This window comes from Onychomys torridus, chromosome 8 (genome assembly GCF_903995425.1).
Source record: "Onychomys torridus chromosome 8, mOncTor1.1, whole genome shotgun sequence".
NCBI classification, from domain to species: domain Eukaryota; kingdom Metazoa; phylum Chordata; class Mammalia; order Rodentia; family Cricetidae; genus Onychomys; species Onychomys torridus.
This window is the reverse complement of record NC_050450.1, coordinates 698247-720614: the sequence shown is the minus strand read 5'-3', so window position 1 is coordinate 720614 and position 22368 is coordinate 698247. Positions and strand designations below refer to the sequence as shown.

The window sequence follows — 22368 nt, the reverse complement described above, 5'->3', positions numbered from 1 at the left end:
CCTGCCTAGCCTGCTTCTCCAGGCCCCTGGGAGCTGAAGGAGCAGTGCCCAGCCTCCCTGTACATGGGGCCTCCTACAGACTCTGGAGCTTTCCATCTGGCACCCAACGCCAGCTTTTGTTTCCAGAAGGGAAAATGTTAGGTTTGGGCAAGTGTGGCCACCCAGACGGCCGTGAGGGGTGGGAGCATGCTCCCAGGCACTGTTTGGGCCTAAGCCAGTGATGCTTTTCCAGGGCCCAGTTTAGGCAGATTCCAGGCAGACTGGAAAATAACCATTTGCCCAGGATGTGCTGGCAGCTTCTGAAGTTACAAGATCCGGCTGTTGAGATGGCTCAGCAGGTAAAAAGTGCTGCTGCCTAGCTTCAACCTGAGTGAATTTCTAGACCCTGTGTGGTGAGAGAACTGTGTCACAAAAGTTGTACACACACAAACAGAGAGGGGGGGGGTGAATACATAAATGTAATAAAAACTGTTTTGAAAATATAAATGCCACCTGCACAGACTAGGGCCAGGAAGCTGGTTAAAACTGCACAGAAGCCTGTGACCTCCACAGAGGAAGACTGCACTGATCAGCAGCCTGAGAGTATCTGAGCTCTCTTAGCCCTTAGAGTGGCATCTTGTGGGTCTGTGGCTTGGGGTGACCTGGTACTGCCTGGCCTGCTGTACAGGAGGCAACTCCCCCACACACACATTAATAAAACTTTTAACAGGTTTTTGGCAAACTGGCAAGAAAAGTGTGTGTAGCTCCTAATTGGTGATTTAAATGCAATCATGAACAAATAAATGCCTGTTACTATCTCATTATTTATGAACTAGATCTGCTTGGAGACAAAATGACTTTTCTTGGGCAGGAGCCAGGCCTAACCCGGTGCACGGGCCTGATCTGCCAGCCCCAGCAGGAGCTGCCTACTCGTGCTGGGCTGTCGAGGGCCATGGGCCTGAGGAGACAGGACTGTGGATAGGAGCCCCCTCCCCTTCTCTGCCTTCCGCCCAGCCGGGAGCCCCTCTAATGCACACTTGCTGGCCCACTGCCTCCGCCCATCTGTTTCCCTGCAGCTGCCCTACTTCCTGGTCTGTGTTGTCCTCTGTCCTGGCTCCCTCCATACATGCCCCCTTCCCATATCTTGGGCACCCCTTCCCGTGCCCTCTGCCCTCGGGTGGTGGGTCTGCTGTGTAGTCTGACTAGTCACCAACCCCTCTGGGCACTGAGTACTACCTCACGGTAACCTCCCTGCCTCCCTGGAACTGTATCTTCTGGGCACTGTCGTGCTTACCGGTCCCTGGAGCTGTGACAGCCATCCTGATGCCTTGCCTCCGACATCACCGGCGCCTAGGACTCTCCCTTACCGCCTCCCACAGACAGCCAAGTGTTCTTCAGTCTGTCTCCTAAAGGCCTAAGCATGTTTCCTCCCACTGCAAAGGCAGGGGTTAAAAGACTCACCTGCAGCAGATGAGACGGAGATCCGTGGGCCATTTCTAGTGCTTAATTCGGCCACTAGAAGTCCACTCACTATGGGGACTCTGGTGAGATTTCCCTGTCACAGAGCACCCTGGCCCCCATTATCGGAAGTGGGCACATCAGCAGGACTCTAACTGAAGGACCAGGCTGTGTGCTTGGCATTCTGCATTGCCTGGAAGCAGCCCTGGACCAAGCCCCACAGGACTCAGGTGGCTACCCAGACCCTGGCGTCTCAGAAATTGTCCTAGCCTGGCCATACTGGTATATGCTGTCCAATTAATTCCCTCCATCCCTTTGGAGCTCTGATGCCTTGTGTGTAGACCAAGGCATGCTAAGTAGATTTGTATTCATGCTCTTGCTAGTTGCCATGGAGAATTGCTCTTGCTGGTACCTAGAGACACTCCAGGATTCCAGAATCAGCTCAGCTCACATGACACCAGAAAGTACACATAGGCACAACAGTGCAGTAGAACCCCAGGCAGATAAAAGACATAGGAAACATCTGGTCTGTGCTGGGCTGCAGCATGTCATATGGGGCCCTTCTGTTCTGCTAAGCTCCCAAATTAATAAGGGTACTAGGTTAGCACCGTAGATACAGGATATCTGGGAACCCAGTCCAGTCTGGTCCTTGTGGATGGTGCTGGTGAGAATACAAGCAGTCCACTTGGATTTGCTTACCCACATGGGAAGCTGGGCCATGTGGTTCACAAGGCCTATCTCAGCCCATGCACAGAAGGGTCTGGCATCTAGATAATCTGGGTTGGTAAGTCAGGTACTTGGGTACAAGGAAACCAGGATCCAGTTGCCTTAGCTCTGGCAACATGCTGATTTCCTAGGTAGTTCAGGCTTCTGAACAAGACTTTGCATCATTTTATGTGCCAAGGTTGTTCAAAGAGAGCCCTTGCAAATCCTGACTGAGGCTAGCAAAGGAAGGAGGATGGCCAGAGTAAGCCAGGCCTGCTTTGGCAAACTGGGGCAAAGGCGTGCCTGCCATAGTTGCTTGCTGGTGAAGGGCTGGCCATTCAGGAATGATGCGAGCATTTGTTTTGCAAGGACCCCAGGAGCATCTAAGCCCTTTAGCCTGTGCAAACTAATTAGGAGGCTCTGCTCTCAGGTCCCTACAGGGAGAGGAGCAGACAGAAACTCCTAGCAGCCTTGGCTAATCGCCTTAAACGTCTCTTGTTTGCATAGCATAGACTCAGCTTGGCATCAGCCCAAATCAGCTTGTTTTCTCACTGTCAGGTTCAGATTCTGGAGATGCCATCCAAGACGTCAGTGTGTACCCTGAAGCCGGAGGCAGATGCCAAGCCAGGCATGCCCATGTGCCTGGGGCTGTGGCAGGTAAGACAGCGTGCGCCAGCCACACCCAACAGCCCTGAGTCATGCCCCACTCAGGGTTGGATTTGTCATCAAATCTATGGGCACTATCCTTGAGAGAACATGTACCTGCTGTCCTCTGTGGTCCAACATTGACTGGACATTGCTTCTCCCAGGCTGCTGCTGTTGCTTGGAAGAAACCCCAACAGAAACACTGCAGGGAAATCAGACTCCAGTACCCACCCTCCACAGGCCCTGACTGGCTTGCCCCACAGATGCCCAGATGTGGCTGTGAGGAGGGACAGTTGGGTCAGCTGTGGAGCTTGCTCCTATAACACATGTACTGTGGTCCTTGGCTCTGCTGAGGCTGTGGGGAAAGCTGACTAATGTCAGCAGCCTGCCTGGGCCTGGGCATTCACTTTCACTACTTCTCTACCTTATAGAGGTCGCGGGAACATTAGCAGATGATTTCTCCACAGTCATTCCTGGGGAGTCTAACCTGTAGCTGTTTCCTTTGTTCTTGATAGCTGTTTCGGTTGGAGGGTCTGGGGCCACCTCCTGGGGCTGCTGCAAAAACTGGGACCCAAGCAGTCATCACAGCCTCAGGTCTGGAGTCCCATGTAAACAGTCCCAGACCTTTCCAAGGTGAAGCCTTCCCCTGGCCACATCCAGGTCAGCATCTTTCCCTCCTGGGCCACTTCTGTTTACTGTCATCTGTAAAGAGTTACAGAAGCCTCAGAGTCTTAGCTGGCACAGACACTGCAGTAGGCAGGCCACAGGGCAGCTCCCATGTGAGGAGGGATTGTAGCCCTTTTGGCCATCTTCCTACTTCTCACTGGTGATTTCTGCATCATGGCTTGCTGCCTCCTTGAGCTCTTCTGTAAGTGAGGTGAGATGGGCCTGTTCAGTTTGGAATCCCACAAGACCCACAAGAGGCATGGGAGGGCATCTCTGTGCCTGCCCCAGGGATTCTGTCTGCATGGAAGGCAGAAAGATGTCTGGCCTGCTTTCAATTGGCTCTCCTTACAATTTCCTTTTTTATTTTTATCTTATATGTATGTTTTGGCTACATGAATGTGTGTGCACCACTTGTGTGCCTGGTATCTGTGGGAGTCAAAAGAGAGCTTCGGATGCCCTGGAACCAGAGTCACAGACAGTTGTGAGCTGCCATCTGGGAGCTGAGAGTCAAACCTGGGACCTCTGCAAGAGCAGCCAGTGCTCTGAACCACTGCGGCATCCCTCCAGCCCCATGCAGTTTAACTGAGAGGGTTGAGTTAGATCTGAAGTCTTGAGTGAGCCAACCCTAGTGTGCAGCCTTTGCTGTGCAGCTTCTTGGAGAAAAGCCTTCGGGGCATCAAGGCTCCTGAGAGCCTAGCTGACAGAGCTCCTGGGCCCACAAGTCTGTAGCCTGACTTGGGCAGAGCCTACTTCTTGGCCTCAGTGTGTCCAGATGGGGTTTCTCAAGAGTTTCTGGGCACTTCCCTGGGAAAATAAATGTGTCTTCATTTTGCCTCCCAATCTTACTCACACTGAAATATCCAAGGAGATGACCATGGTATCCTGGCACGGGCACCTCTAGCTGTACCAATCCTGTTCTACACCTTGGAAAACATGGGTCATTGCCCAATCACGTAAAAATTCCATCAGAAAAAAAAATGTGTAGAAAGGGATGTACAAACTTGTTAAGGTAATTAATATAGTTGACAGAAGGACAAATCAGGGTTTTGTTGGTGATACAGATCCCATGTAAAGCCTACAGCTGCAAAAAGCCTCTGGTTATAGGAATGCTCTGTGTCCTCCTAAATCCAGAAGTCCTAGGATATGAACTCACCTAGGATCTGAGTGTGGCAAAGTGTCCTGACCTGATGTATTTTCTGAAACACTCAGGTCCATCTTTAATTCATGCTCTAAAGTAGCTGCCCTCCATTGCTGCAGTGCTAATTACAGGATAGGTCGGGCTGTAAATCAGGCCTGAGCTAACATCAGCAGTACCCACCCTCAGAGAAGGCTCCTGTCTGAGTCTTGGGGCCTCTCCAGCTGAGCTGTGCACTGTTGGGGTTCCTGTAGGCCCTGGCCTGCTACCATCTCTCAGGCTGTACTTCAAAGGGCCGAAGAAGCAGAGCCAACCTTTGTCTCTAGCTTCCAGCTGAGGGCAAGGGGAACTGCTAAAGAGGGCAAGGCAGGGTGACTTGAGATCGTCAGCCCTGCGGCGTCAAGACTGTGACCACCAGAGGCTTCCTGGCTATCAGAACACTGGCCAGCCTGTGGTGCCTGTCACTGGGAGGCTCCAGGAACCAGGGTGGATCCAGTAGAGTGACATGGTGAAGTGCTAGGCTGTGGTGCTAACTGGCAGGGCCTGAGAGACCAGTCTGGCACCTGCTCTGGCCGTCCTGGGCACCATGGCAGAGGGGTCTTTCCTAGCAACCCCTGAATAATCTATGTTGCTCAGAACTCAGTCATAAGCTTTGCGCATGCCAGCTAGAGCTGATACCAGTGATGAGGGGAGCTCTGGACCACAGGAAAGCAGAGTAGCCAGAGCCATAGAGATGGGTATAGATGCCACCACAGATCACTGCCAGGGCTCTGTCCAAGGAGCTGAGATGGTTCTCTCCAGTGGGCTTCTAGGGTAGCACTACCAGGTAGCCATGCTGTGGGCGGTGATTAAGAGTGGCAAGAGTTGATGTGCGTTCTTGGTTGGGGTGCAGAAGGTTCTGGGATTCTTCCACCTGGCATTGCCTCTGTCCTGACCCAGCTCACAGCCACTTGCCCAAGCAGCCTGGGCAAACAGTGTGGGCCTGCACAAACCACTTCTAAGCAGATGACCTGAGAGACATCAATAGGGAGTTCATCCCGTGACAAAACTCAGGAACAGTGCAGCTGTGCAGCCTGGGCCTCTGCAGAGCCAGGCAGAACCATTGTGCCAGGTGCTGCTGGACACACTCAGAGACAACCTGGACAACCTTGCCTCTTAGGGTTGTGGTCAAAGGACACGGTGTGGGCTCCAGCCCTAGAGGCAACTGGAGGCGATGCTAGAAGTGAATTGCCCAGGAAAACACAGGGGGCTTCCTTCATGTACCTCCCAGGAGCCCCACTCCTTCCTGTCCGTATGTGTGAACTTGAATTACCAGCAGGATACAGTTTACAAGCTATTTCTGGGGACGTATAGAGACCCCCTTGGTGGCTCTGGCCTTGGCAAGTTCACTGTATTTGCAGAAAGTCTGGTAATTATGTCCTTCTTTCCTTGTTATTACCTTCCAGATATTGGTCTACAGTGGGCCCTCCTCCTCTCCCCTCCCCGCCCAGGCTCATACTGCACCACACCCCCAGCCACAGCCTGGGCTGACCCAGAGAGCCCTGGCCCTTGTTTGTTAGATACCTCCAGCTAGCCTGGGCCTCCGTGCTCAGCCCTGTGCAGTTTCTCTTGGGCTGCTGTGCAGGGCAGGGACTGATGGCATGTCCCTGAGGCTGACTTGGAATCCTGCAGCACTCTTCTTTTGTAGTTGTTTCAGAGGCTAAATAAACGAGCGTCAGCCCAGGGCGCAGAGCCCTCTGACCCTCGCCCTCATCCATCACGATAGTGAGGGCCTCTCACACCGAACTTCAAGGGTGGGGGCTTCTGCAGCTACATTAACAAAGCCCAGAAAGTCCTTCTCACTGAGCTTGAAATCTTCCTGCCTGGTGGTTCTAGATGACTGCTCTCAACAAGGAGTGACTTCAAGTCTTACCCTTACGTGGGGAAGATGAGGAAGAAGTCTGAGTCTGTCCCTAGCTGCCCCAGGGTGCTGGTGGGGGCCAATGGGTGTCATGTCATCCTTGCTGTGGACAGGATGCAGTGTAGGTGGAAATGCATTACTGTGTGAGTCCTGGGGGCTCAGCTGGACTGGTCTGGACTCCAGCTCCTCAGGTACTGGGCTGTGGTCCTACCAGCCCCATGAGAGGGATGTGGGAGGCTGCTAAGATTATAGAAAGCAAAGGAACTGTTACTCTAGCTGGGCCAACCCCACTGTGGGCATGGCTGGAGAGAGAGCTGTTCCCACAGCCCTAGAGCTCATTGGAGACAAGACCCTTTGAGAGCCAACGGCTGCCATTCCCCACAGGCTAACTCCAGCCCCCGCCCTCTCCTTCTGGCTGGCTATGAGGATGGATCGGTAACCCTATGGGACATCTCTGAGCGGAAGGTGTGCAGCCGAATCGCCTGCCATGAAGAACCTGTCATGGGCCTTGACTTCGACTCTCAGAAGGCCAAGGGCGTCTCAGGCTCTGCCGGGAAGGTGCTGGCTGTCTGGAGTCTGGACAGCCGGCAGTCCCTGCAGGTCAGTGCACAGGCCGGGCCTCATTTATCCTGCTCTGCACTAACAGTCTGATAGGCCGAAACAATATTTAGGCATGAAGAGGAGCGGCCGCAGTTCCCTAGCTAATTAATCACTCGGAGGCAGTAGGGGAGCAAGGCCAGTGGGCGTGGGCTCACCATTCACATGGTTTGGGTTTCTCCTGGACCTCGGGTTAACAGCCATCAAGTCTTGTCCATCTAGAAAAAAGACACATAATGTCCAGGCAGACCAAACTCCTTTGTGAAAACTCAGAGGAATTTGGTCAGTAAGGAACTGATTAATCAAAGGAAAAAAAAGAAAGAAAAAGAAAAAAAGAAAACTTAGAGCAAGTCCTGCAAAGCCATGGCCCGATGGGATCTGTAAGCTGGTCCTGGGGAGACTGTTTGCTCACAGGTCACAGGGAAGCCCACCAAGCAGTAAGGCCTTGGCTGGGCAGGGCTTGCTAGAGGCAGCCCCACAATGTCTCATGGACCACCCCACTAGGAATGGCCCCAGGATTGCCTCTGTCTGCTGGAGTGCAGCATAATGGGCCTAATGGCTTGTCCCCATTTGAGATGGAGGGATTGTGGCAGGGGCTGTGAAATAGGTATCCAGGACTTGGTTTTGTACAGGCCTGGCAAACTACAGGCTGCCAAGACCCCAGAGGTGGCATGGATACCCTGATTCAGGGTAGGTAAGGAGTCTGTTACCAGGAGTCTCGGAAGACAGACCTGGCCTTGGCCAAACAATGGGAACGGCCCTGGTGGGAGAGCTGCATGCCATACAGAGTATCATGTGGCCATAGCCCAGCTCCTAGCCTCCATGGACCTGTCTAGGGGCCATGCCAACCCTTCTTTGGGGCATGGTGGTCCAAGTTGCCTCCACCCAATAGGAGGCTTCAGAGGTCATTGCTGCAGCCTTCCCAAAGTGGGAAGGAAGCCTTGCTCAGTAGCCTCATGCTGCCCAGCTCAAGCCTTGTAGCTGAGGATACTGTTTGCTTTGAACACATCTAGTCCAGGTCTAAGTGAATTACCACAGTTCCTGAAGCATGTGGGTGTGGAAAGGCAGGGCTACATTGGTGCTGCATGGCACCGAGGGTCTTAAGGGCGTCGTTAAACCCAGGGTATAAATTAGAGCCTGATCATGAGGCCACTCTGGGAAAGGGGCTGATTGTGGACAGTAGATAGGGGGCCACAGGAAGTCCTCGATCAGAAGGTAGCTGATGTGGAGTAGAGCTGTAAGAGGTGCCCCAAACGACATGCCATGGCTTGGGCACAATGACTGTGGCCAAAGAGGGGCAGGTGCAGGAGTCCCTCCCCAGGAAATAGAGACAGCATAGATAACTTGGCCTCCCCACCACCAATGCCCAGGAGGAGAGGGAGTGGGCAGTGAGGCCTACCGGTAAGGCAGGCACATGTCCATAACTTTGAACATTGACCATCCCTGGGGCTCCAGCTGTACTGGGCACACAGTGGATGAAGAGTAAAACTGTCTGTGTGTCCATCCATACATTCATCCTTCCCTCTGAGAGTTTCCTGCCTGCACAAGAGTCCCTAAGCCCTGAGAACCATGGCCTGCCTGCCTGTGAGCATGTGAGAAAGCACGGTGCTCAACCACTCGATCTGTGTGCCAGAGTCCCCACCTCACTAGGTGCTGAGCCCAGCAGGTAGGCTTGGGGTCTCCTTCATACACCTGCTCCTGCCTCTGGCCTGGTAAAGGGTAGCAGCACCACCCTGTGGGGTCCAGCATCCATTCCTTTATGGCTTGACTCATCAGCCTGAAGGCAGAGGGCTGACGCCTAGGCAGCTCCTGTAAGATCTGTGCAGCTCCTCCTCAGTCCTCTTGTGCCCTGCACCTGGGAAGAGGCCCTTCCAGCCCATGTCTTCTTGGGATCTCCCTACATGTTTGGGAAACAGCTGCTGGAACTTAAGACTTAATTTATGGGCATGTTCCAGTCCAGAGATGAACTTTTACTCTACTAATGAATCGAAAAGTTAAAGCAGAAGGGGAGCTGGGAGCTGTGGCCTGAAAGCAGTTGGGGTGAGGTGGGCAGGGCCTGGCTCAGCAGCGCACATCAAAGGAGGTAGAGAGCCCCAGGCCCCCTGCTGAGCTTGCCTTCCTGCTTGGGAGGGTAAGAATGACTCCTGAGTCTGGTGAAGGTGCAGTGCTGGTTAACCCAGAGGCTGGCTGGTCCAGTGTTAGGGGCCCCGGAGATCCTGGTTCTGTAAAGCCCAGGCTTGGGAAAGGAAGCGTCTGGTAATTTGCCAAGGCAAGCTATTTGAGGTCATTCTTAACACCTGGGAGCCAGTGAGATGGCCTCCGGCCCACAGCATCCTTACTGGTGCCATGACAGCAAAACATGGCTGCCTGCCTTGGCCCAAACCCCACGCTGGTTCAGACGTGCTTTCCTCACATCCTCCTTCTAAAATCTCCGAGGAGCCCAAATCAATCTCCCAGCCACCCGGGACACAGATCCCTGGCTGAGGCGCCCGCAGCCTAGCATGGGTAATCAGAACCAGATGGTGCCGCGCCGAGCATTCCTGGCACCTGAGGTCATGAGTTGTAAGAGCCACTGGTGGCCAGAGATCCTTTGGAGGGACCTGAGCCCTGGCCGGGGCTGTCAGGGAGGGGCTGCTGTGACCAGTAGGATGCTGCAGGGGACAACCTACTGGAGAGTGCCTGGAGAACCTCAGGGACATTAGCTCACGTCTGCCTCCCTGAGGTGGCTCTGCTGCTAGCCGGCAGGTTTGGGCCTCAGATCCAGGTGGTACCCAGGCCCTGTTCCTTCCTCCACATGGAGTAGAGCCCACAGCCTTGAAGCAGGGATTGATTTACAGCCAGTGGTATTTCAGGTCGTTAAGTAATAACAAGACTCCCCTACCCAAGAGAGCCCTGGGCCAGAGCAGCCCCGTGTGCTCAGCAGAGTCCCCGCCTCGTGTCCCTCTGCAGTTCTAGTTGTGCTACAGTCACGGCCTCACCAGAGCCACTGGGGACAGCTGGTCATCTCCATGTGCCCAAGATGCCTGTGCACACTGGAGCAGAGCATGGGGTTTGCAGTGGGACTGTGGGTACGGTGCATACCACTGTCTGTCTACGAGGAATATGGGAGCACAGGGCACTGCCACTCTTCCTGCTCCTTGGATCTTCCCATACTCCAGAGCATGGCCTCCAGGGTGAGCGCTGGTCTTTTCCAGTTGAGGTTCCTACCAGGCTCCCAGTCCTCCAGCTGGGCTGTCTCTACCTCCATGCCATGCCTGTTTCCAGGTAGGAGGATGAGGTCGGAGCGGACTTATCCTAACCCAGAGGGCCATGCTTGGTCAGAGGCAGCACTTTGGCCCCTCTGACATGAAGAACTCGTAGGGAGGCAGGAAAAGTCAGTGTGAGGGCTTCCCTATGCCCCTGCACACCTCTTTGCCTCTGAGGATCACAGTCAGAGCTCTCTTGGACCTTCTTGACCAGACACAGACTACTTAGCAGCCGGGCATAGGGTTAAAAGCTGCTCTCATCTCTCTGGGAATCAGCAGTGTTAAGTTCCCGGGACAAAGAGTTAGCAAGGAAGAGTCCCTGAAACAGCCCTGAGAGGGTTCCAGTGGCCCCTCTGTGCCCAAAGTCCCCTCTCTACCTTGGCCAAGCCAACATTCCCAGGGAGATGATAAAACAGTGTCAATCCAGTCTGCAATCCAGCCCCCAGACCCCCCAAGACCTTTAGATAACACTCCAGTCTCAGGAGGAGCAATGGGTCTATCTGCAGGCCTGGGTGGGCCCCACATGCTTGCTCAGGCGCACCATGCCACAGTATCTGCCCCAGTGCCGGCTTTAAGTATGGCCTGTGTGTGGAGCCCAGTGAGGACAGAGGACAGTGTAGAGGTAGTGTTGGAGGGTCCACATCTGCAGTCAGATGCCTTGCACACAGAGGACCTACCTGAGCTCTTGGATGGCTACACTCTGCAACCCTTTTAACTGCTTGTGCCCGTATAAAGCTGGGGCTCTGCCCAGTGAGAACATAGAAAACGGACAGAATGTCCAGGCCACAAGAGACAGCAGAGGGTGTCAGCAGCTCCATGAATTGGAGCCCAGCACCGGAAGGGCAGGGGAGGGCGTGGCAACAAGAAAGCTGGAGGAGGAGTTGCTGATGGCGCTGGTTGGGACCCAAACTTGTCATACGTAAGCTGGTCACTTTGGATGGAACTGGGTAGTGACAGATTCTCACTAGGTGAAGTTCCTTCCATGTCTGTGGGGGTGAACTGGGTTGTGAATGGATTCGTTTTGGCAGATGTGTTTGTTGCCTGTCTGACTGACATAGGCTTCCTTCTTTTATTTGTGTGTTCTGTATGTACAGTCGTATGTGCATGTGTCTGCATGTGTGTGCATGTAGAGGTTGACCTCTGGTATCCTCATCAGTCACTCTCCACCCTATTTTGTTTAAGATTCGTTTTATCTTAAAGTGTGTGTATGTGCATGTGAGCAGAAGCCAGAAGCAGGTATTAGATCCCCTAGAGCTGGAGTTAGTTACGGGCAGTGGTGAGCTGCCTGACATGGGTGTAAGAGCAGTACTTGTTCTTAACTGCTGAGCCATCTCTCCAGCCCCAGCCAGTCTCTTTTGTTGTTGTTGTTGTTGTTGTTATTTAAAGCTTGATACAGTATAAATTCTTATCTTAATAGTGAAATGTTTCATTGAGGCTTGCCCAGTAATTGAGTAAAACCAAAAGTTATTATAAGCCACAGTCATCCTAGGGTTCCCCCGGCTATATATATAGCCTCCCTGGTTCTGTGGGTTGCAGTCTGGTTGTCCTTTGCTTTACATCTAGTATCCACTTATGAGTGAGTACATACCACATTTGTCCTTCTGGGTTTGGGTTACTTCACCCAGGATGATTTTTTTCTAGTTCCATCCATTTGCCTGCAAATTTCATGCTGTCATTGTTTTTCTCTGCTGAGTAGTACTCCGTTGTGTATATGTAACACATTTTCTTAATCCATTCTTCAGTTGTCAGGCATCTAGGTTGTTTCCAGGTTCTGGCTATTACAAATAGTGCTGCTATGAGCATAGTTGAGCATGTATCTTTGTGGTATGATTGAACATTCCTTGGGTATATGCCCAAGAGTGGTATGGCTGGGTCTTGAGGTAGATCGATTCCCAATTTTCTGAGAAACCGCCATACTGATTTCCACAGTGGCAGTCTCATTTTTTAAAGAAAGAGTCTTTTACTGAACCTGGAACTCACCAGTTCACCTAGATTGACTGTTAGCAAGCCCCCGGAATCCTGCTGTCTCTACTTCCCCAGTGCTGGGGTTACAGGCACTCACCACTGCTCTAGGTTTTTTATGTGGATACTAGCAGTGCAAACTCAGGTCCCCGTGCTCACTTAACCAACACTTTTTTACCAGCGGAGCCATCTCTACAGCCTGGATTTTCCTCTCGACTGTTAATTTAGAAAATGCAATTGTTTTCCTGTTAGTATCAAGGCAATGAAATGAAGCCTGCCGTGGCACTGTGGTCTCAGCTTTCCGGAAGCGGAGGAATTTGACAATTCTGGCCACACAGTGAGACTCCATCTCAAAGAAGACTAGTTCTAAGATAACCCCCTGCAGCACATGTTTGTGCTGGTTCAATTTGGGTCTGTCGTTGACTGGCACCCAAGCTTTTACCACAGTTCTGCTGCTAGTGTTGAGGGCTAGGGGCTCCAGAAGAGGTCCCTGCTCTCCTGCTCAGAGGCTAAGTCTGGGCAGGAGTTATCCTTTTTATAGCTGTTGCGCTGTAGAGCTAGAGGTCCAGGGTGCGAGACCTGGGGCCTCCTGTTGCTCTACACACACTTGGCCTGAGTGGCTTCAGTCTGCATGCTGGGCTTGGGGCGGGGACCTCTTTTTCTAGACTTTGAACTTCAGGTGTGAAGATCTACAGATTTGTCTGATGAACACTTTGGTGACTGGTAAGTGGCTGTCAGCCTCATTCTTCAGTCCCGTCCTTGTCCCATCTTACTGGCCTTCAGCATACTGGGTCACCTGACACCTGTGGAACATGGCACTTGTCAGCCCCAGTTCCTCTGCCTGTGCCCCCATGAAGTAGGCCTGGAGCTGGTTCCCACACTGCCAGGTATCATCACCCCTCATTTCTAGGTGGACCCTGTATTCATTTGTTCTCTGGCCTCTGAGCTGATTGCAGTGTTTTTTATGGTTCCAAATGTTTGGTTCCCCACCCCACACCCCAGTTATCTTCTAGTTTTCAAATTCTAACTTAATTACATTGTGGTCAGAGAACAAGGTCTGAATGATTTCAATTCTTTGAAATGCAGAGGGCTGGTTCCGTTTGCATCAGTGGCCCACATGTGCTTGAGAAGAAAATGTCTGTCTCTCCAGACACACAGCTGTACACATAGATGCCTGCCTAGGCACACATGTGGCCAAGGCCCTGAGGTACAGGAGAACCTCACGCTGATCCTCTCCCTCCCTCTTCCCATCGTTTCTCACTTTATGCATTTGAAAGCTAGCTTGAGAACAGCCAATAAAGTAATTATCTTCCTAGTTTTCTTCAGTCACCTTCTGGAAAAGAAGTCTGCCCACCGGCTGTTAGTGGGGCTCACACCGAGTTTCCTATGTGGGTTTTAGTTTCCTTAGTCCTGACCCTTCAAGATGTAGCTGTGTCTTATGGAGCTAGCTTTTGCCCTGCTGATGCTTTCTTTTTCTTTTTCATTCTTTCACAAATTTTCTTTTCTTTTAAATTTTTATTTTTTATTATTTTTTTTAATCTTTTACTTTATTTGCATTGGTGTTGTGCCATAGGTGTTGGATCCCCTGGAACTGGAATTAGAGACAGTTGTGAGCTGCCATGTGGGTGCTGGGAATTGAACCTGGGTCTTCTGAAAGAACAGTTAGTAGTCTTAACCACTAAGCCATCTCTCCAGCCCCTTTTTAAATTTTTAAGAGATTTTTATTTTATGTGTGCCTGTCTGTTAACCACGTTGTGCAGTGCCGGCAGAGGACAGGGAAGACGACAGACTCCCTGTGAGCCAACACATGGGTGCTGGGAACCAAACCCGGGTCCTCTGGAAGAACCGTGAGTGTTCTTAATGGCTGAGCCATCTCTCCAGCCCTTTATTTTAATTTTTGAGACAGATTCATGCAGCCTACACCGCCCTCAATCTCACCATGTAGCCAAGATGACTTTGAACTCCTGATCCTGCCCCTAAGTACTGGGATAACATGGGTACCACACCAGCCCAGAATGTCTCATTTTATACCATAACAATCCTGGGTTTTTGTTGTTGTTTGAAATGTAGGGTTTCTATATATAGTCCTGGCTGTCTTGGAACTTACTATAGACTAGACTCAAATTCGCCGAGATCTGCCTGCCTCGGCTTCCCAAGTGCTAGAATTAAAGACATGTACCACCATGCCTGGCATGCTGGGATATTCTTGAATGGTAGCCCTCCTCCCATAAATTAAGGCCATGTTTCAGTCCTTTGATAGGATCTCAAGGTGGCTAGTGTGGTGGCCTCTGAGTGTATGTGAGTCAGTTCTGATGCACCTGTGCTCTGGAAGGACCTCTGTGGGGCCGAGTCCTGGATCCCACCTGCATGGGCTGTTGGCAGGTCAACCCTAGCCTAGATATCTCCCGAAGTGGATCCCATACAGGTTTCATAGACATTATGTCTTTGATTTTTTTGTTCGTTTGTTTGCTTGCTTGCTTGCTTTGTTTTTCAAGACAGGGTCTCTGTGTATCCCTGGCTGTTCTGGAACTCCCACTGTAGCCCAGGCTGGCCTCAAACTCAGAGGTCCACCTGCTTCTGCCTCCTGACTGCTAGGATTAAAGGTGTGCCCCACCACCACCACTACCTGGTGTGTCTTTGTTTTAGTCTTCAAAGCCAAGTCTGGTGTCTCACGCCTACAATCTCAGCACAGGAAGTGGAGCCAAGACCATCAGGAGTTCAAAGCCAGTCTTGGCTACATAGTGAGCTCAAGATCTACCATGCCCAGCCTAAATCTTTTTTCATGTGATTTATTCTTTGATCCACGACTTCTTTAGAAGAAATTAGCTAATCTCCAAATACTTGTTGATTTTGTAGGTATCTAATCTAGTTAATCCTGTTCTCAGTCTCAGTGTTTATGAACGCATGGCCTGATTTTAGTCCTGTGTGGCATTGTCTGTGAGAGCAGACCTCACATACCTAGAGAAGACAGGTGCAGTGCCAATGCTGGGCAGTTCAAGTCATTCCTGATTCGAGCTGCAGTCTACTTTTCTACCAGTTCCTGAGGAAGGGTCTCGGGACCCTGTCCTGTGCTTATCACCCTTCGTTTCTGCCAGTTTTGTTTCATGATCTTTGACATGTTTCAGATGCTTGCTTCCTCCTTGCACATGGCCCATTCTTCCTGAGGTTATATGTAGGGGTGTGTGTGTCTGTGTCTGTGTGTGTATTGTATGTAAGTGTGCCAGAGCAGGGGACGGGGAGGAGAGAGGGAGAGAACACTTGGGATGGAACCCAGGATTTCCCAGGTGCTAGGCAAGCCCTGCTACTGAAGTGTACCCAGCCTGGAGTGCCTCCTGGTGCTCTTTGTCCTGAAGTCTGGCCTGAGCCGACATGAACAGCAGCCTCTGCTCTCTTACCTTTGCTCTTTGACAGAACATCTTTTCCATGCTTCTGCCTTCAGCGTGTCTTTATGTGTGTTTGAGAAATTATCTTTATGGATAACATGTTATTTCTTGTCCTTTGTTTTGTTTTGGTTTGGGTTTTGGTTTTTTTGTTTGTTTGTTTTTGAGACAGGGTTTCCCTGTGTAGTAGCTTTGCGCCTTTCCTGGATCTCATGTTGTAGACCAGGCTGGCCTCGAACTCACAGAGATCTGCCTGGCTCCACCTCCTGAGAGTTGTTTTGTTTTTGTTTTTTATTTTGTTTTGACAAGATCTCATCATGTAGCTCTAGCTTGCCTGGAATGCTAACCTTGAACTTACAGAGATCTGTGTGCCTCAGCCCCCTTCATGATGGGATTAAAGAAAGGTGTGTACCACCATACCAAGTTATATGTTGCTTTTTTAAATCTTTAACCCTCTGCTGCTCGTTTCTGTTTGTCCATGCTGATTGAGTGCATCTGCACCTGTGAAATGGTGGGTGTGTTCTCAGACACTCGCTGTGAGTCTGTCGCTGGCTGTCACCCGGGCTTCTACATACATCCATCTTATATTAATTTTGCTTTAATCAATTTTTTTAAACTTTAAAACACTATTTTTTACATTTACTTTTTAGTTTTCATTTCTGTGTTGCCGATGAGTGTATTCCATGTACACTAGTGCTGGCGGAGCACTGGATCCCCTGGAGCTGGAGTCACAGGTGGCTGTGAGCCACCAGGTGGGTGCTCAGGAGCAGCCAGTGTGCTCTTCCTGCTAAGCATCCCTGCCCCACCACAGACATCACACATCCACACACGCACTCACACACAGAGTGTCTGGTAGTTATCAGCAGCTGCCACCTACTTTCCTGTAGGCCAGGTCCTATCCAGAGTTCAACCCCTTTATCTGGAAGAAGACATTTTTTATTTATTTTGTGTTTGTGTGCTGTGTGTGTGCACCGTGAACATGCAGAAGTCAGAGGACAGCTTGCAAGAGTAGGTTTACTCCTACCTGTGGGTCCCAAGGATCATAGGCTTGGTAGCAAGTACTTTTGCTCTCTGAACCAGCTCATTGGCCCAGTTTACTTTTTTATTAAAAATTTCTAGTCTGTTATTAGCCCTGTCCTGTCCATTTTATTCTAATTGATATTTTTAGTTCTATATTTTTTATTCTTTTTATAATTTTTACTCTGTACTAATAATTCCTATCTGCTTAATTCATAAAAATAATTTTATAATTATTTTGACTTATTTTTCTTTAGATTTTTTTTTGTGTATTTGTAGTACATGTGTGTTTGTGTATGCTTGTTCACATATGTATGGATACGTGTGTTCATATATGCACATGTGTTTGGAGCCCTAAAGTTGACATTGAGTGTTTTCCTTGATAATTCTCCACTATTGCTGAACTAAGAGCTCCCCAGTTCTAACTAGTCTAGCTAGCCAGTTGGCCCAAAATCCTCTGTCTCTGCCTCCCAAATACTGGGATTACAGGTAGGCTGCTCCACCTTCCCAGCGGCCGCCCCGCCTTCCTGGGTTTTCCATGGGTCCCAAAGATTCACACTCAGGTCTTCATACTTGTCACCATCTGCACGACCCTTTTCCTTTCATAGACATCTTTCTTTGATATGTTTGATACCTGTACTGTTTGGGGGATCAGTTTCTACTGATGGGATTTTCCCTTGATTATGGAACATGTAGTTCTGCCTTTCTGTGTCTAGTAAGTACTGCTAATGTGGTAGACATTGTAAATGCATGTGTTGAAGACACTGGATTCTGTTATCTTGTGCCGATGTTCATTTGCCTCTTCTCTAGTGTTTAGTGGCTGGCTGGTCACATTGGACTTGTGTGGGCATGGCTTCATGCTGTCTTGGGGCAGATTTGTGGAAAAGCCATCTCAGCTGCCTTCATTGTGGTGGCATTGAAACCCCAGCCCCCCCCCCCCCCTTAGACTCTGGCTTCTCACTTTGTTAGATATCTAGAGAAGGCCACACTCCTAGGTTGGATCATTATTTCTGATGTGAGGCCTAGTAGCTCAGCCCATCTTTAGCTCTCACTGTTGACCTCTCACCCCGCCACAGCCTCCCTCTGGTAAGCCTATCATCTGCTGTGATGACATACAGAGCCTAGACCTCAAACAAGGTCTTCTAGGGAACACACATCTAGTCCTCAGTCCCCAAAACATCACGTCTCCCTTCACTCCACCACCTCAACCTCACAGATCTCAGCCTTCTAGCTGCCCCAGATTTTTATTTGTCTCCTCATCTTAATTTGACTACTATATTCTAGCTAGATTTTGTCCCCAGGCAGAGAATGCCAGGGCCCCACCCTACCTGCTGTCCAGGACCTGTCAACAATTACCTTGTGTGTTTTGTTCACCTTCGTGATTGTTTCCAGTAAGATGACTAGTTAGGCATTGGGCACTTTATTGTAACTACTTTATCAAAGATGAGCCTGTTTGCTGAATGTAGTCACAACTCCTGAGTGTGAACTGTACCTTTGATCAGTGTTAGGTACCAAGTTTTATCGAACTTATTGCCTTGAGTTTGGAACCCAAATGATCCCCAGCTTCTCTAACTCACGTCTGGCTTATCAGATGCTTTGCTCTTTGAAGTCCTTCTGTACATGGCTCAGATTTGATTTGACTTTGGATGGAATTTAATCTTTAAAGTCAGAGAATATTTATACTTTTATTGCTTCGGTATTATCATATACAGATATGCAAAGCAAATACCAGAAAACTAAAGCATCTCTTCTCAGGTGGAAGAGGAGAAGGAATGTGCTGAGTTGCCATCATTTATGGTGATATGGTGATCATCTCAGATGTGAGGTCAAACAATGAGCAAGTCCTCAGCAGCACCCCATCTTTGTCATCACCGCCCATGCTTCTGTTAGTTACATAACTGGTTCTCCTAGCCATAATCCCCATGTCTTGGACCTAATCCTGTAGGTGAGTAGATGAGTTCTGTCTGCCAGACCGTTCACTATAGTCCTCTAGCCATCTCCTGCAAGACTGGAATTAATCTTCTTGTTCTTCCAGAATGACTTACGGGAGCAATATTCTTTCAGCTCTTACATGTTCAAAAATGTTTGTCTACTGTTTTCACAGTTGAGTGACAGTTTGGCTGGATATAAAACTCTTGGACTGTGTTCCCCCTCTGCCTGTATGAGCTTTGCTATGTAGCCCTGGAACTTTCCGGTGACAGCTTCTACTGTGCCCTTGTCTTCCATGTGATTTTTTTTTTTTTTTTTTGGCCTGGCTATACTCTTAGCCCTAATAATTTTAGAGCATATCTTACTATTGAAGTTGCTCTTCTGTTACCCTCCATGTTTCTCTGGTCCATTGTAACTGTTTTGTTCTCACTTGGTTTATTTTCTGATCTTCCTGCCCTCCTGAACCTCATCCTGCCTCATTCCAGGTCTCCATTGGTGCTCATTCCCTTCATCATCCTTTTCATCCTCCATCCTGGGCCAAGTCCCACAGAATAACCTTTAAGAATAACCTACTTCATCGGGTTGTGTTAATTTGTAGGTCAATTGCTCTGTGACCATTTCTGCTCATGCCCATGGGTACTGTCATTCCCCCTCCCTCCCTCCCTCCCTCCCTCCCTCCCTCCCTCCCTCCCTCCCTCCCTTCCTTCCTTCCATTTTAAAGCAAAATCTCACTATGTAGACCAGCCTGGCTTCAGACTCACAGAGACCACCTGTCCCTCTTCCTCCAGAGTACTAGGATTAAAGGCACGGGCCACCATGCCCAGCCTCCTTGTCATCTTTGTGGAGATGAATCATTGTCTACAGAGGGAGATGTGTTCCTGCAAGAAGGCACTGAAGATAAAGAGACTAACAGAAAGCTTGTGGCTCAGAGGCAGGCCGCTCACAGGAACAGAGCTGTCAAGTGCCTTCGGAGTACAGGGCAGGCCTGTGTAACCAAGAGAGCTGCCTTTGTTACTGTAGCAGAGAACCTGAGGCAGGCCAATGTATAAAGGAATTTCTTATTTAGCTTGAAGTTACGGGTTTAAAGTCTGGGTGGCCGCATCAGTCTTGCACTTGGCAGGGTGCCATGGTGAACGGCGCTATGGAGAGTATTCAGAGGAATAGACTGCACTGACAGCAGAACCAGAGAAATGGATTCCTTCTTCTCTTCCAGTGCTGTTTCCCTCCTCCAGCACTTACTCCATGTTTTTCTTTTTTTGGTTTTTCGAGATAGGGTTTCTCTGTGTAGCTTTGCGTCTTTCCTAAAACTCACTTGGTAGCCCAGGCTGGTCTCGAACTCACAGAGATATCTGCCTGGCTCTGCCTCCTGAGTGCTGGGATTAAAGGCGTGCACCACCACCGCCCAGCTCCATTATCTATTAAAACAGAATGCCTGAGACTGCTGAGCCCAGGTAGTGCCTAGAGAATAGAAGTTTAGGGCCAGAGAGATGCGCAGTGGTTAAGAAGACTAGCTGTTCTTGCAGAGGGCCCAGGTTCAATTCTTAGTACCATATGGCAGCTCTCTGTAGCTCCTGTCCTAGGGGATCCGATGCCCTCTTCTGGCCTCTGTGGGCCCTACACACACATAGTACAGGCAAAACACTCAAGTACATAAAATGAAAATAAAATTTTAATTTAAAAATAAGCTTATTTGGCTAGTGATGCTGAAGTCCAGGAGACTCAAAAGCCTGCATCTGCTGAGTTCCAGTCACAACGTGGGGACTATCCCTAGACAAGACAGAACAGGCCTCTGCCTCCGAGGAAGCCACTGACAGGCCTCGCCATCTCACATATCCCTACTTCCCCGCCAAATACCCTACCTTAGATAGCGCTAAGAGGTGGGTTTGAGAATTGGGTTTCTGACTGTGACTTCTGAGGGACACAGTCAAGCCACAACACCCCACTCCCTTCCCTGTTTCGGGGCCTCGTTTGACTTGGAGTTACTGTTGATGGAGTCTGCATTGCCCACATTCCACAAACGTCACTGGAGGTTTCTCCGGGAGACACGTTGACTATGCTGGCCCCTCCACACTGAGAACACAGGACCTGGCCTCCAGGTTCCTCCAGGCTAGAGTTGTCTACGTAGCCTGTGGAGGGCACAGCCTAGCCCCGTGGCCTTGTGTGTGCTTAGGGAAGCCCCTGCTATGATCTTGGGGTTGAGGAAGAGGCCAGATGGACAAGAACGTGTAGCTGTCACAGAGCCCATGACAGACCAGGGGCAGGGAAGGGCTATTTGTGGCCGAGGACTGCAGCAGACCCAAGGGCAGCCTAATTCTTCCTCTTGCTCTGCCTGCTTACAGGTGTGCAAGACTCAGGAACTCACAAATCCTGGGATTGCCGAAGTCACCATCCGGCCAGACCACAAGATTTTAGCCACAGCAGGCTGGGACCACCGCATCCGTGTGTTTCACTGGAGGACAATGAAGCCACTGGCTGTTCTGGCCTTCCACACTGCCTCAGTGCATTGCGTGGCCTTCGCCACAGATGGCTTGCTTGCCGCAGGGTCCAAGGACCAGCGTATCAGCATCTGGTCACTCTACCCCTGCCCTTGACTTAACTGTGGGATACTGCTGTTTTACTCCAGTCTTGACCTGGCCCTGTGGAAAGTCCTCAGGGGCCTCTGAGGACAGCAAATTGTGGCCAGAGGTCTGTGGAATCCATTTTCTTCATAAGGGTCTCTGTTCCTTTTGTGACCTGTCATTCAGATGACAGTACCTGATGATAGACACCTGGCCCTGTAGCTTGGTAAGAGGCATAGCTTGGACCTGGTAGTATGGCCAGCCTGAACATATTTGACAATAAATTTCCCATTGCCGACCTGAAGGCTCAAGGTGGGAACTTTCCATAGAGATATCCCTGTGTTCTCCCCTTAGAGTCAGACAGTCAGATCTCAAGCAGGCCCATCATCAGTCTTACGTTAAGCAGGCAGTTCTGGGTGCAGGTACTCAGGGCTTGGCCTTGGGAGGCTGTCAACCCCACAGTGGCTGTCTGCCACATCCTCCTGGCTCATTGTCCCAGAAATGTTCAGGAACTCCTGACACCCAAGGCCAGGATGAGGAAAGGATGAAACTTAGCTCCCTAAAGAGGGGGGCGGGGGTGGGTTGATGGAGCGACTAAGTGGTCAGGGAAGGAGGCACTGTGGAATGCAGTGCAGGCCAGACAGAAGACCAGGAAAGGCACTAGCCTCTGAAGGGATAAGGTCAAGGGGACAGCCCAGAAACCAACTGAGACAGGCACAAGCTAGAGCCCTCTCCAGTACCCAGGGCACAAAGCACAGCCATAAAGAACACGGAGTAACAAGGCTTTACTTAGGAGTGAGTGCCCAAAGCCTCTGAGCACGTGCATAGCTGACTGGTGAGCAGCCTCTGAAGTAGTGTTGGCTGGTTGGAGTTGTAGACTGCAAAGGTGAGGACGCAGCTAAGGAGTGGGGACCTTGGGCCTTTAGAAGAACCCTGTACCCTGAAGAGCTGGAGCACCCCAGTGCTGCCCTGCCAGGAACTGCTGACCTTAGAGTCCAACTCCACTCTGGGCCTCTGGTCCATGACCGAACTCTACACATAGCCTGCCGAGGCCGAATGTGTCTGTGCCACAGCCTGATGTCCCCAAGCTGGGGGGCACGTGTGGGAGGACAGTGAAGGAGTGTGAGGTCCAGGTCAGTATATACAGCAAAAATTATGGCTTGGTGTCACAGCTCCAGGGCCAGAAAAGGCT

The 22368-nt window shown here is 50.5% G+C and overlaps 1 protein-coding gene across 2 annotated transcripts in view; it reads left to right on the top strand.

Moving 5' to 3' along the window:
* Gnb1l (G protein subunit beta 1 like) overlaps window positions 1–21480 on the top strand; it is a 74211-nt gene extending 52731 nt beyond the window's left edge. The window contains exons 5-7 of one of the 2 annotated variants that reach the window (XM_036197983.1): window positions 2701–2799; window positions 6873–7088; window positions 20958–21480. In XM_036197983.1, coding sequence (XP_036053876.1) covers window positions 2701–2799; window positions 6873–7088; window positions 20958–21209 — 567 coding nt within the window. In that variant the 3' untranslated portion in view covers window positions 21210–21480. Of the gene's footprint in view, window positions 1–2700; window positions 2800–3302; window positions 3448–6872; window positions 7089–20957 lie in introns of both variants that reach the window. The other variant, XM_036197984.1, reaches the window with a different exon arrangement.
* The last annotated feature ends 888 nt before the right edge of the window (window positions 21481–22368 follow it).